The sequence below is a fragment of the Phascolarctos cinereus genome, unplaced genomic scaffold, assembly GCF_003287225.1.
Source record: "Phascolarctos cinereus isolate Bilbo 61053 unplaced genomic scaffold, phaCin_HiC Scaffold_2;HRSCAF=192, whole genome shotgun sequence".
Taxonomy (NCBI): domain Eukaryota; kingdom Metazoa; phylum Chordata; class Mammalia; order Diprotodontia; family Phascolarctidae; genus Phascolarctos; species Phascolarctos cinereus.
In genome coordinates, this window is record NW_027555625.1 from 412320993 (window position 1) to 412335461 (window position 14469).

Below are 14469 nucleotides of genomic sequence, written 5' to 3' on the forward strand. Positions count from 1 at the left end.
TGACCGGGAAAGTCAATTCTATTGAAATAGTCATCAAACTATTTTTAAAGACCAATTCACAGTCCCCAAGCAGAGGATTCTTGTTAGAGCGATTGTTTCTGTGGCTTACAGGCGCTGCAGATGTTAAAAGCTGATTATCCCAGACAGAACACATCCATTCACGTGGATTTACTTATCACCTACAGGCCCACTCTGAAATATATCTCCAATCCTGGGATTATGAAGCTCTTCCTTTACTGCTTAGTGTAGAAAGTCACCAAATGGCAAGAAAAAAAGGCCTTGTTGTCTGTATTTTCAAAGGATCTTGGAGCTGGAAGGGATTTTAGAGGTCCAGTACTTTGTCCCTTGTACCTTTGAGAGGCTATGTGACGCAAGGGGAAGAACGCTTAAGTCAGGGTCGAAGAAGCTGCTTTCAAATTCTGCTCCTCATGTTTGCTTTCTGATGTGTGACTGTGAAGTGACTTAGCTTCTCTGGGCCTCAGATTTGGAATCTGTAAGAAGCGGAAAGGGCTGGACTGAATGTCTTCTAAGGTCCCTTCGAGGCCAGAATCTGTGATCTCATGATCTCATTGATGTGTGAATGCCTCAAGGAATGGAGAATTCACTTTCCAATTGTTGATAATTCACAATTACCATAATTCTTTTTTTCCAATCAGGTAAATGCCTTCTAGGTAGAGAAACAATGACTCTAAGTCAAGGGTGGGGAACCTCCAGCCTTGTAAGTCCTCAAGGGTGGCCCTTTGACAGAAACCAAACTTCACAGAACAAATCCCCTAAGTAAAAAGATGTGTTCTGTAAAACCTAGACTCAGTCAAAAGGCCACACCCAAGGACCTAGAAGGCCACAAGCTCCCCACCCCTGCTTTACGTAGTTTCCACCTGCTGGTAGCTATGGTTTTATAAGTAACTTTATGACAAACTGGAACACAATCAGAAGAGGGCAGCTAGGCTGGTAAAGGCACTGGAGCCCAAGCTACAAGAGGATTGTTTGAAGGAATTGGATATATTCAGTTTGAAGAAAAGGAGATGAAGCGGGGAAGAAGGGGAAAGACAAGATTACTGTCCTCAATGATTTTAAGTGTTGTTCTATAGGAAATGGACTAGATTAGTTTTGCTGGACTGAGAAGGCAGGACCAGGAGCAATAGGTGAGACAGATTTACACATGATGTAAAGAAGAGCTCCCTGGTCATTGGAGCAGTACAAAAGCTGAATGTTCTGCCTCCAGAAGTCCTGAGCTCCCCCATCACTGCAAGAGTTCAAACAAAGCATGGATAACCTTGTCAGGGAGGGATGCTGTAAAAAGGGCTTCAGCTCCGGATTGGATGGCATGTCCTTTGAACCCCCTGCCCACTCCAGGATTCTAGGAGCGAAGGAGTTGCACTGTTTTAATAAGTAGATTTGTGAAGCTCTCCTTGGAGCTAAGACTGTTGTCTTTAATTTCAGAGAATCCGAGACTTAGAAGACAAAACTGATATCCAGAAAAGACAAATAAAGGATTTAGAAGAAAAGGTAGGTGTTGACTTCAATAGCGGCTTTGGTCTCGATCTGTTTAAACAATCCAAATACAATACGTGTTCCTCTTCGTGTCTAGTTTCTCATTTCTCATGACTTTAGAGGTTATTCTGTGTTCTTTGAATAGTCTTCCTTCTCTAACCCTAATTTTTTCCTTGCATCCACTCATCCTCAGTTCTTCATCTAATCTTCCCTTCTCCTATGTTTCCCACTCTTTAACAGCTGTCTTTATTTATACTTTTAATTTGTGTGTGTGTGTGTGTGTGTGTGTGTATGCATTTTTGTGTGTATGTGTGTATGTATTTTGCTTTTCAGAATCCCATGATTTTGGGCTCTCTTTTTGGTCAGTTCCTCCCTCCCTCTCCCCACTCCCATTGTTTATAATAAAAACATCCCCTTTTTCCCCTGGGGCAATAAGTTATCAAGAGGCATGTTGATTGTTTCACATTATGGCAGAGACCCAGTGAATGCACTGGGATCAGCAGATAGTGGACTGCAGGCTCCCCCTAGTGGTCTGAAAGAATGAATCTATCCTCCTAAGCACCAAACGGTTCAGAGAGGGACTTTGACACCTGGGACTTTAGCTCATCCGAAGTTGATACTGTATTTGTGTGATGTAGGGCAGGGAGGTGGGGCATATGAGGAGTTGAGGCTGGTCATTAGATCAGAAACAATGTGTGCTGACTGGGATTTAGGAGATTTATGTTTTAGTACTGACTCTGCCACTGACTGAGACACCTCAGGCATGTCACAATTCCCCAGTTTCTCAAAGTTTTCTCATCTGTAAAATGGGAATAAAAATAAGACCTGTGCCTACTTTCTCCCTGTCACTGGAATTCAGTGAGCTTTGCAAAGTATATTGAAATGCACTCAAAAGTAAGTCACTACATAAATGGTATAATGGTGAAAATACATGGTGTCTGTTCCCTCATAAAATACAAACTCCCTTAAGGAAAGGGTTGTTTTGTTTTTGTCCTTCTAACCCCAGTGCCAAGTCCATTCCCTGGAATATAGTAGCTATTAATAAATTCTTATTGACTGAATGACTGGAGTTCAAGTAATGACCCCAACATTTACCTCCTGTGTGAACCAGGGAAAGTCTCTTAGCCCCATTTTCCTTCATGTCTGGAGAGAATCATACTCATATTCCCTGTCTGGATAAGGGACTTTGTCAACCTCAAAGTGCTATAGAAATATGAGCTATTGTTATTACACTTAATAATGGGAAGGTTTGTCAGGACGTCAACTCAGAAACACATGCTCTGTCATGTGTACAAAACACTTAGTTTGATTTGCCTCTATTTTCCAAAATGTTCAAAATTTAACTCTTATGGTACACCAATTACAGAAGCTCCCTGTTTCTTTGCATGTGAAAGGCAGGTCCTGCTGAAGAGTTGTACAGTGTACATAGGACAAAAGGAGGAAAGATGCCCATTCCCTTCCCTTTGCATGACTGGAGCAGGGCCACACCACGGCTTTTCTGCCTGCACGTGTTTAAGCTTCTGATGGTGGTTTGGAGCCCCAGGCAATGTGGTGGCCAGAGGGGAGGCCCCCAGCTGAATCAGCTCTTCTCACCCCATCGAGTTCCTTTACCCTAGGAATCCCTATATCTCTGTACTCAAAAAGCACCATGTTAAACAGGTCTTCCCATAGCCACAAAGTAGCAGCAAGTCTGACATTTTTGGAACAGCCACCAAAGAAAACCATAGAAGACAAAGGAGGTCCTTTCCCTACCCCAGCCCAAGACTGGTCTAGTTCCATGGCATCTTCAATTCACAGAGCCCACATCTCTCTGTGCCTAAAATACAGTGGGAAAATTGAATTCAGCCAAAGATCAGTATTTTTTTGTCCTTTGGCCACTACAGAAACCATGCTAGTATTGAAAAAAAAGTTCTGACTATGAAGCCAGGTTTACTCAGATTCAAATTTCTGTTTAGCTATTGAGGATCACAGAACTAGATCGAGAAGGGCCATCAAGTCAAACACCCTCTTTTCTAGATGAAAAAACAAGAGAAGAAGAACGGAAAGATTGAGTGGCTTTCCCAGGCTCCCACAAAGCTGCTAAGTATTTGAGACAGAATTTGAACCCAGGTCTTCTTGGCTCCAACTCCAGGGTCCTACGCATTAAAATACCACAACTCCAAGTATTTGTGCAACCTTAGACATATCAGTTCCTTTTCCTGAGCCTCAATTTGCTCGTCCATTAAAAGGGGATAATAGTCACTAATGAGTGGCATCAGAGAGACAGAGACAAAGACAGACAGACAGAGAGATTGGCCTCCAAATCAGTAAACTCTGGATTGAAATCTCACCTCTAATACATGCTAGCTGTGTGACCCTAGGCAAGTTGCTTAACCCTGTTTGCCTCAGTTCCCTCATCTGTAAAATGAGCTGGAGAAGGAAATGACAAATCACTCTAGTATCTTCTCCAAGAAAACCCCAAAATGGGGTCACCAAGAGTTGGACAAGACTGAAAAATGATAGTACAACAAAATAGCCCACTCAGCCATATGCCTGAAGAGTTCTGGGTACAAAGTATATGAGTCTGAGAATGAAACTGAAATAGATCATCTAATCTAGGATTGGTGAACTACCTCCAGAGGACCAAAACATGTTTTTAAAAAATACTTTTAAATATATTAAAACTTTATTTAAAAATATAAAATCCACTCTCAGCTCATGGACAGCAGAATTTGGCCCAGGGGCAAATGCTCCAATTACTTCTCTCTGGGGCCAGGTGGTTTGCCAGGTGCTGTCAAACTTGGTTTTACAAATGAGAGTGCTGAGGCTCAGAGAGGTTAAAGGGCTTCATCAGAGCCTAGGCTCATAACTATAGAGCTAGAAGGAACCTTAGCACCCATATAACCCCCTGATTTTAAGGCCCAGAGAAGCTGTGACTTGCCCAAGGTCTCCTAGGTATTAAGTGGCTGAACTGGGATTTTGAATCCAGGCCTAACGTGACTCAGACAGTTCTTTCCAATGTAGCACTCTGATTGCTCAAATAAAGCAGATTGTTCATGTCCTATCCCTACACAACACCTTGGGCACCAGCCCCCCTTTAAAATCTGAGGTTCTGGCTTCTGATCTTCTGATGGGGATCGCGCATAATACTTCTAATTCTCCTCTTATTCCATATCCCCTCACTCTTGACAGCAACACATTCCTTACCTCTCCCATCCATAACCTGGCAAGGCTGGGGTTGTTTGATATATCTACATCAAAATTATTCCCTCCTGGGAACTCGAAATCCAAAGGATTTAAGCAAAGGCTTCCCCTAGGGGCGAATGGCATTTTCGAAGATAATTAAAACGGTCGCCAAAATTGGGCATCTGGTGAGGCGTTTATCATTTGTTTACAAAATGACACAGGAAAGAGGAGCAGGCATCTTAATTCCTGCAAAGTGAATAGCCAAATAAGCCATGGTATAAAATGGAAAATTATGCAATTTGTACTCATTATGAGGTCACCTGATGGAGTCATAAATCAGTGAGTGTTTTACAGCACTTTTGACCAGTAAAAAACAAAGGGACTGTGCACCAAGGCATCCGGTTCCTAAATGAGAACAGCCTGAAGTCGTGTACTTTGATGGATGCCTGTATCTCTTCATTGTTATTATTCAGGAATCTCAGAAGCATTTGCCTTTGGAAGACTAAAACACCTATTTGAGGACGCTGATCTGACCTTTGATCTGAATTACAACTGGCGGCCTACTGGCAGCAATGCTAACAGAACCCCTACTCCTCCACCCCCATCGCTGATACCTAGTGGTGAAGTAGAAAGTCAATCAGTTAATTAATTAATTGATCACACAATCATATTGATCTATAATTCCAAGGAACCTGAAAAGCCACCTACTTGAACTGCCTCATTCTATTAATAAGGAAACTGAGGCCCATAAAGGTTAAGTGATTAATTATTTGCCAAGGTAAATCCACATTTTTTAAGCACATGCTATGTTCCAGGCAGTATACCAAGTGCTGGAGATAAAAATATAAAAGCAAAAACAGCCCTTGCCTCTAAGGAGCTTTCCAGTCTAGTCAGAAGAAATAGGAATATTATATATATATATATACATACATACATACATATACACACACATATATACACACGTGTGTGTATATGCATATATGTATACATATATCCATACACATATATATGTGTGTGTATGTAGAGAGAGACAGAGATAGATCTAGATCTATACACACATAGATATATATCTATGTCTGTCTCTATGTATATACATATATAACACATATATATGTGTTTATATATCTGTGTGTGTTTACAAGGAGAGAGGCACCAGCACCTGGGGGGGAGTCAGTACTGGATAGAGAGAGGGAAGAGCAGCGTTCAAATTCTGGCTCTGATATTACTACTTGTGCAGTAAAGTCGCCAGGATCTTTCACTTTGGGACGAGTCACTTTTTTTCCTGGGGCTCAGCTTCCTCCCCTATGAAAGGAGGGAACAGGATTAGAAGAAATGATTTCTAAGGATCGAATCCTTGGTCCTATAATCGAACTCTAAGAATCAGAAATAACACCCACCTCCTGACTGAGAGGTGAACTATGCAGAATGAACCACACGTTCTTGAAAGTCAGTACTTGGCTTGTTTGGCTTGACTATGCATACTTGTTACAAGGATTTTTTTTCTTTTTTTTCCAGAAATTAGGGAAGAGAAGGGTAGAGGAAGAGATAGATTTCCCCTACAGCAACACCAGCAAAAGAGAAGAGAATAGAAGGAATCATAGACAAATAGGACAGCTTCGAAAGTTACATGATGAATGTATTCTATCCTTTTTTTTTCGACACTGGGTCTCCCTCTTTCTCTCAGGCTGTAGGTGCAGTTGATCCCTCTCTGAAGTGGCATGAGAGCTTTGGCCCACTTGTTTCTCACTTAGGTCAGTTTGCTCCTTCCCTGTTCCCAGGGGGCCACCATATTGGTGTAGACCTAGAGCAGATATTCTTTAAGTTTCACCCACTGCAGCTCAGAACTCCTGTGCACAAGTGATCCACTTTCTTCAGTATCCTCAAAGCAGAGACTATAAGTGAGTGCCACCATGCTCTGCCTAGTATATACCTTAAAAGAAAAGCAAGTTCTACATAATATTGAATTTCATGTTCAATTTTCTGTTCCACAAAATATATAGAAATGCTCATCTTACCTGGTGTGAAGTTTAGAATTTAGAAAGAATAATGGAAATTTTGATTTAAAATAAAGATAAAGAAAGCTTTTTTAAAAATAGCAAGTAGAAATAAACACTAATCAATGACAAAGTGAAAAGAGCAGGGCCTGGGAGGTTAAGGAAATCTGGGTTCGACTCCTGGCTTTGCTATTTACTGAGCCAGTGGCCTTCTACAAGTTATTTCCTCTCTGGGGGTCTCAGTTTTATAACCTGTCAAATAAGCAAGTTGTTTAAGAAGTGCAAATGATTTTTAAAGTTCTGACAGTTCTGATATTCTATGTTCTATGTGAATAAACATCAGACTTCCAACTTTCAGGGCTCCACATTGCTCATATCCCTGCTTGAGCTAGCAGATGAAAGAATAGTTGTACCATCAGGTTGAAAGGGAAGATGATATCTCCTTAAGCAAAGGTGCCGACTGCATAGTAAATGAACCTTGACAGATTTAGCACTCACCTCCTGGAAGGCACAACAAAAAAATGGGATTTACATAATCTTCTTCTTTTTCTTCTACAGTTTCTGTTCCTATTCTTGTTCTTCTCTCTTGCCTTTATTCTTTGGCCTTGATGTCAAGGTGCCTCTTAAAGGTAAGATGCTATTTAGTTCTCAAAATATGGTACCAAGGGGATATTGGTTAAGCAATTCAGCTCTATGTGAATGCGATGATGTTGGCGCTCAACGTCACACTTATTAACCAACAGCAAGGTGACAAAAATTGTCGCCCACACACAGTGGTTCCCATCAAGTGGCTCATGAGTCTCTTGGGGCTTCGCACTAAAATGTCTTTAGTGGCACTGTAAGCAGGAAATAATTGCAGGATGTTATGGGTAGGACACTCGCTTACGCTGGGGGTTCATAGCACATTTTGTTGTTTTTGTTGAAAGAGGGTCACAGACCAAAAACAACAACAACAACAACTTGGGAACCACTGCCCTAATATATCGAACTCCCTGTAGTGGGAAGGAAAAGCCATTGAGCCATGTCCAAAAAACAAGGTAATTGGGTGGTACATAGGAAACAGTAGTGATACGGGAGCCAAGAGATGTGCCCTACTTCTGCCTCTTCCTTCTACTGTCTATCTCCACACTGAGCCATTTTATTGGGAAATAAAATGACACAGTATAGCTTTTTAAGAAGGTCAGATTGACAAAAGATATCTCTACTCCTTGACAAAGAGTCCTGACCAGTGTGAACCTCAGACAATTTAATTAATCTCTGTGGACCAGTTTCCCCATCTAGGCCTCCTGCCATAAGTAACGAGCTGATTTTGCTTTTTTCAAATGAGGAGGTTTGACAGGATCTCTGTTTCCTTCCAGCTTTCAAATTCCACTATTCTGGGAGCAGATCTTATGGTTGTTTTCATTCTTCTGCCCTTGCTACCACTTTCCAAATTAGGAATATAGAGAGGTAGAACTGGGGCATAGTTTCAAATTGACATCTCTTCTAAGAATAGTCAGTCACATCAATACATTGACATCCTCTATATCTGACTGGCTGACCTGGATTGAGGAAATAATAGTCACTGTGATTTTATTAAGGGTTTAACATCCCACATTTGTCAATAGAGTCTTCAATACTTCAAAAAACAGCCTATGATTTCATGAATATAATGGACATAAAAATTATCCAAGGATTCGTTAATAGGTACTGCTGCCAATCATACTTATCAATATGCAGAGACATTTTAATGACTAGTTTATTAGCTCAGCAAAGATCTGTGGTATTAAAAAAAAAACAGTGGGCCCCAAACAGTCATTGTAGCACCCTTATTTAGGTTTTAGTTACACTGGCAGGATGGTTACAATGGAATTTTATAGAGGACAGAAGGGGAAGGCAAGGATTTGTACGTGAAAGAACTGATAGTAGAATGGGAAGATCTGCATCAAGTAAAATTGTAAACCAGTCAGTAAATATTAAGGATAAAACTGGATTTTGCAGACTAACCATTAACAAAGGAACAATAGCTAGTTACTTGACCTGTTCATCTTAAGTAAATAGAGGTAATAAAGCGGAGCCAGAAATTCTCTTATCACTGACCTGTTGATCACTAGAGCTAAAGTTTGATCTCAGTTAAATTCCGCAAGTTTTAGATAATCATGTGACTTGTTGTACTAAGGAAATGGTAGTGACAAAGTCAATACTAAAATTCTCTTATGACCTATCCTTTCCACTGATGCAGGTCACATATAGTCTATACCTAAGTAGATGGTTTCAGAAATTGATGGTGTTAAAAATTTCATCCTCTGGTGGCCATCCAGACTGGTGAAGAGTCTTTCTACACTTAACTGGACTACTCCTTGAATAGCAATTCTATTCAGAAAGTCTGTTTTAGTCATCTATTATTTGCAAGACACAGCAAGGCTGGGGATACAATGACAAAAACAAAAGTCCCTGCCCTCAAGAAGCTTACATTCTAGTGAGGAGAACAACATGCAAAGCAGGGAAAGAAATATAAAATATATACAAAATAAATACACACAGATATGGAAACAGTCATAGGGCCAATAGTGAAAATGGTTCTAGCTTGTTAGGACCTGCCAGATGTTGTGCTTCAGTGACTTTAATTTTGAGAATATAAGGGCCTCCAGATTGCTTAACGAGGCACTAGAAAGGAACTTTAATGGAGGCATAGTTAACAAATTAATCTAGACTATGTAAAAGAAGAAGGACCAACTGGTTGAAGGCTCATCCTCCAAGGCCACGATTCTGAAACAACCTTGGCTATTCTACAAAATGGTGTTCTGCAGAGATTTTATGAATCCGATACTGCTTAATATTTTTGTCTATGACTTAGATGATGGAAGAAGGAAAGCATGACTTCTTTTTTCCCTCCCTACCCCATGGATGATGTCATTCCTGACTGGAAATGGAAGTGACTGTCCTGAGGACATTCTAGGTTTTTTTTTTTAGGCTGGATGCAGAAAAAATGCAGAGCAGAACTGGGAAATATGATAGGAAAATAATTTCCATGCGGTCAACTGAAAATTTACTCACTCATTTTGAGGAACATTTCTCATCCACGCACACACTACTCTTCTTTTGAAGTCTTCACTAATATCCTCCAAAGACACAAGAAAGGACCTAAAGTCTTGAAAGTTGTTCAACAGTTCCAAAATAGCAATTAGGGCAAGGGTGGTCATCTTGATAGGTGAGTCTAAAATAAAAGTGACATTCACAAAAGAGAGAAGCCATTGGAAATATTGTCAAGAATGGGAATAAAGTTCATTTAGAGACGAAGCTAGGCAGGGCGTTCAAGAAGGAAAAGAAAAATGTATTAGTACAAAATTTAAAAAATGCTACGTACTACCTGTGTGACCTTGGTCAAGCCAATCAATCTTGTTTCCACTTAACTATTTGCTGATGATGAATTCGTTCCATGTGCTGCAAATGGACAGCAATGCGAAACCAGGTGAATGGTCAAGTCTCCTAAATTTCAAATGTTGATTCAGATCCTCCACTAAAGTACTCCTCTGGTGCCTCACTATGGTACAGAGATAATCCTAGGTTTCTAAAGACTAGTTCTAAAAAGCCCAAGATATGGCAGGTCTCACCAATGGGCTCATTGCCAGGCTTTGTGTCTTTCATTAAATGAATATCCTTTAGATACTAAACCAGAGGTGGGGAACCTGCAGCTTGACTGAATCCAAATCTTGCAGAACAAATCCCTTTAATAAAAGGATTTGCTCTGTAAAACTTGGACTCAGTCAAAAGCCCACATCCAAGGACCCAGAAGGCCACATGTGGCCCTGAGGCCACAGGGTAGCCACCCTTGTACTAAACCAATCAGTAACCATTGATCAAGTGCCTGGTGGGAAGCTAATGGATAGAGTCAGGAAGACTCATCTTCCTGAGTTTAAATCTGCCCTTCGACGTTTACTAGCTATATGACCTTGAGCAAGTCACCTAACCCTGTTTGCCTCAGCTTTCTCCTCTGTATAATGAGTTGGAGAAGGAAATGGCAAACCACTCTAGTATCTTTGCCAAGAAACTCCCAAACGGGGTCAAGAAGAGTCCGACTTAACCTAAAATGACAAACCAACAACAAAAAGTACCTGGAGGTGTGCTACATGCTAGGAATACAGAAAGAAGCGAAAGGCCGTCCGTTTCCTCAAGGAGCTCACCATCTAACTGCTCTAACCAGACAAGTTTATCACTAAGTGGGAAGCAGAGTTAGAATCGTGAGGAAGAGGGCAGTGGTGATGCTGGAGCAGCTCCTGAAAAGCTTGTCACCTGTAGGGAGAGGGTCTGCATCAGGGAACCAAAGCCTTGTAGTGATGAAATCACAGACCTTTGAAGCACTGAAGTAAGTAAAATTCATGTGTGTGTGTGTGTGTGTGTGTGTGTGTGTGTGTGTGTGTGTGTGTGTAAGTGCACATACACACACATATACCCTGTGAGTTCATGAGTATAGTGAACCATCAATGAAGAATCTCTCTCTACCAATACAGATGGGTGTCTGCTCTATAATTTATCATCTTAGTGTTGCCTACATACATTCACACATATATACACACATGTGTGCGTGTACTGTATTTGTATATCAGCAGGTGTATTAGACCAGAACTGTGATTTCGTGATTTCATTGGTACGAGGAGCAGTGAAGAAACTCCGTCTCCTAGTGCAGGTTTCATGTGCTCTGTAGCTTAAAATCTCAGAGATACGTAAGAGTACTCACTCCTAGGTTAAGGAATGTGTTCGGGGGCAGCTAGATGGTGCAGTGTATAGTGCACCGGCCCTGAAGTCAGGAGGACCTGAGTTCAAATCCGGCCTCAGACACATAATACTTCCTAGCTGTATGACTCTGGGCAAGTCACTTAACCCCACTTAACCCCAACTGCCTCACTAAAAAAAAAAAAAACCCAAAAAACTAAAAAGGAACGTGTCCAAGATCATTACAATCAGTACATGTCAGGCAGTACCTGAACTCATGTCTTCCTGACTCTATGACCAACTTTCTATCTATTACCACCCATCTACAGGGACTTAATGTAGCAGACGTGTATATTATAATCATCTCTGTCTACCTAGAGCCTAGAGTCTGGAGCAGGTGATAAGACAAAAACAGAGCTAGCATACAAGGTAAAAATAGTAAAGCTTCAGTGTCACTTTCACCAGACTGGAAGAAGCCTCCCCCACCCTGGATGGATCCTTATGGAAAATCCGTGGAAAAACATCGATAAGTATGACAGAGGATGAGGTGGTGCAGAACTAGGAAAAGGACTGGCTCTAGAAGCAGAGGACCTGCATTCAAATCCTGACTCCAATGTTTACTACTTGAACAACCTCGGACACATCAGCTTAAACTTTCTGGGCTTCTGTTTTCTCATCTATAAATTGAGCTATATAGCCTCTGAGGTCCCTGCCAGCTCTTGACCTATGATCCTGTGGTGTGGAGGGGTTGCTATCTGTATCAGTGAAGGGGATTCCGTGCCAATCAAACCACCAGTTCACCAGAGGAAAACAATGTGAAAACGCAATGAGAGATGCAAAAAGATTATTGGAATTTAGAATAAATGGTCAAAATCAATAGCCCAACTATAACAACACTTTCATGCCAGATGATAAATATACAAAGTAATGACAATGGGAAAGGGGGAAAAAGAGAAAATGAGCCAATAGTTTTCACTGTATTACCATTTACAGTTCAGCACAGTGGATGGAACACTGGGCTGGAGTCAGGAAGACCTAAGTTCAGATATGGCCTCAGACACTTACTAGCTGTGTGACCCTGGGCAAAAAGTCACTCAACCCTGTTTGCCTCAGTTCCTCATCTGTAAAATGAGCTGGAGAAGGAAATGGCAAACCACTCCAGGATCTTGGCCAAGAAAACCCCAAATAGTCATAGAAAGTTGGGCCCAAATGAAAAATGATTGAATAACAACAAAAACAAAAACAAAATGTTACCATTCACAGTTAAGTGATAATAACTCATTTCGGCCTCTTTTTCTAAGTAAACAATGTCTAGCCAGAGACAAAAAAAAAAAAGGCTTTTCATGAGGTTCGTGAGGACCAATGACCAGATGATTTTGGATATTTTCCCACAAACTCTGGTCCTATTCATCGTTGATAACCATTCTTAGATTACTAGCTTCTAGTGGATTCTTGTCCTACAATCAAAATCCTTAGTCTTCTAATTGGATGACCTGATAATAAGGGGCTCTTTGGTTCAGTTCCAAAGGATGAAAAGAATAACCCTCAGAATAAGAGATGATACATTTTAGTACTTTCCCCATCCTCCCCTTTATTCAGTGTGATCACCCCCCACCCCCATGCCTTAGCAAAGGGTCATAAGCGGCTATGGCTGTAAAAAGAAAAGTATCATCCAGTTTCTGGCCTTCTGGTCATGAGCTTCCTGCACTCAGCTCATGACCTTCCTCTGCTCAGAAGTCTTCAGGGGCTTCTTGTTACCTAGATGATAAAATATCTACATCATTTCATTCTAACCTTTCCTTCCAGCTTTATTTCTCCTTACTTTCGTGTTTCCAACAGGCTAATCTACTTGTTAGGTTTTTTAAAATTTTCTTAGCGCACACTGCCCCTATCCATTCTACCTTGTCTCATGCCGATTTGCACAGATGACTTCTCTCTCCCTCCCACCCCCACCCATGCACCATTATATTATAAGCTCCTTGGGAACAGTGACCAGGTTGTTTCTCATCTTTGCATCCCCAGGGCCAGGCCACTCAGAATAATGTCTTCCAGCCAGCAGCTACTTCAGTTAATATTTGCGGAACTGACTTGTAGTAAACAATGCTCAAAATTCTGAACGTATTCTATTAAACTCTCACTAACAACACCCCAAAGCCAAGGAAGATCCCTCCCTTCTCATACTTTTCCCTTTACATAGCCAGCTCCCAAACTCCCCAGCTATAAACCTAGAGGCAAACGCTTTATTATTAGGGTTCACAATAATTCCTTAATAGCTCAGCTCTGAGACCCTTCATCCCTACCATCAGAACTGTTCAACTATGTGAATAACTTTGTTTTAGTTGAATAATGTCTACAACACTACCTTCAGTGGTCATATTTAATAGGTTGGGAAGTAGGTACCGAATAGCTATGTTACCTCTTCACAAGGAAAGTCAATGATGGAATTTCTATACCAGCAAAGCTGAGCATTTTCTTCCAAAGTGCTAATGATTTAAAGTGGCCATTTCAGTTTTCTGTGTTGGTAGAAATGCAGCTAAGTGGGGCAATGGATAGAGTGCTAGGCCAGGAGTCAGGAAGACTCATCTTCCTGAGTTCAAATCTGGCCTCAGACACTGACTAGCTGTGTGACCCTGGGGCAAGTCACTTCACCCTGTTTGCCTCAGTTTCCTCATCTGGAAAATGAGCTGGAGAAGGAAATGGCAAAGCACTCCAGTATCTTTGCCAAGAAAGCCCCAAATAAGGTCATGGAGAGTAGGACACAAATGAACCGCAACAACAGAAATGCGTTATGGAAGAGAGCTGCTCTCAATTTGGCCCTTCTCTAGTATTATGACTTGCCATATTTGTATGTGATTGTGTGATTGTGATGCCCCCAAATAGAGTAAGAGGTGAGGACTTTCAACAACACCTACAGGTGACCTAAAGTCGGCTAAGGGCTTCTTACGCTACTATATTCTCTTGTGGTTTTACTAGCCACTCAAAACATAGGGTCACAGAACTAGAAAGAGGCAACATGGTATAGTTGAGAGGTCATTGAACACCTAGGTTCAAATGCTGCCTCAGACAAAAGCTAGCTATGGAACTCTAGACAACTCATTTAACCCCACTGTGCCTCAGTTTCCTC

General features: G+C 41.2%; 1 protein-coding gene across 3 annotated transcripts in view; it reads left to right on the forward strand.

The window, feature by feature from the left end:
- The window catches only part of JAKMIP2 (janus kinase and microtubule interacting protein 2), a 230287-nt gene that overhangs the window by 202286 nt on the left and 13532 nt on the right, over nt 1-14469 (forward strand). For 2 of the 3 annotated variants that reach the window (XM_020969156.2, XM_020969158.2), the window contains 2 exons: nt 1444-1509; nt 7212-7282. In XM_020969156.2, coding sequence (XP_020824815.1) covers nt 1444-1509; nt 7212-7262 — 117 coding nt within the window. In that variant the 3' untranslated portion in view covers nt 7263-7282. The remainder of the gene's footprint in view (nt 1-1443; nt 1510-7211; nt 7283-14469) is intronic. The other variant, XM_020969157.2, reaches the window with a different exon arrangement.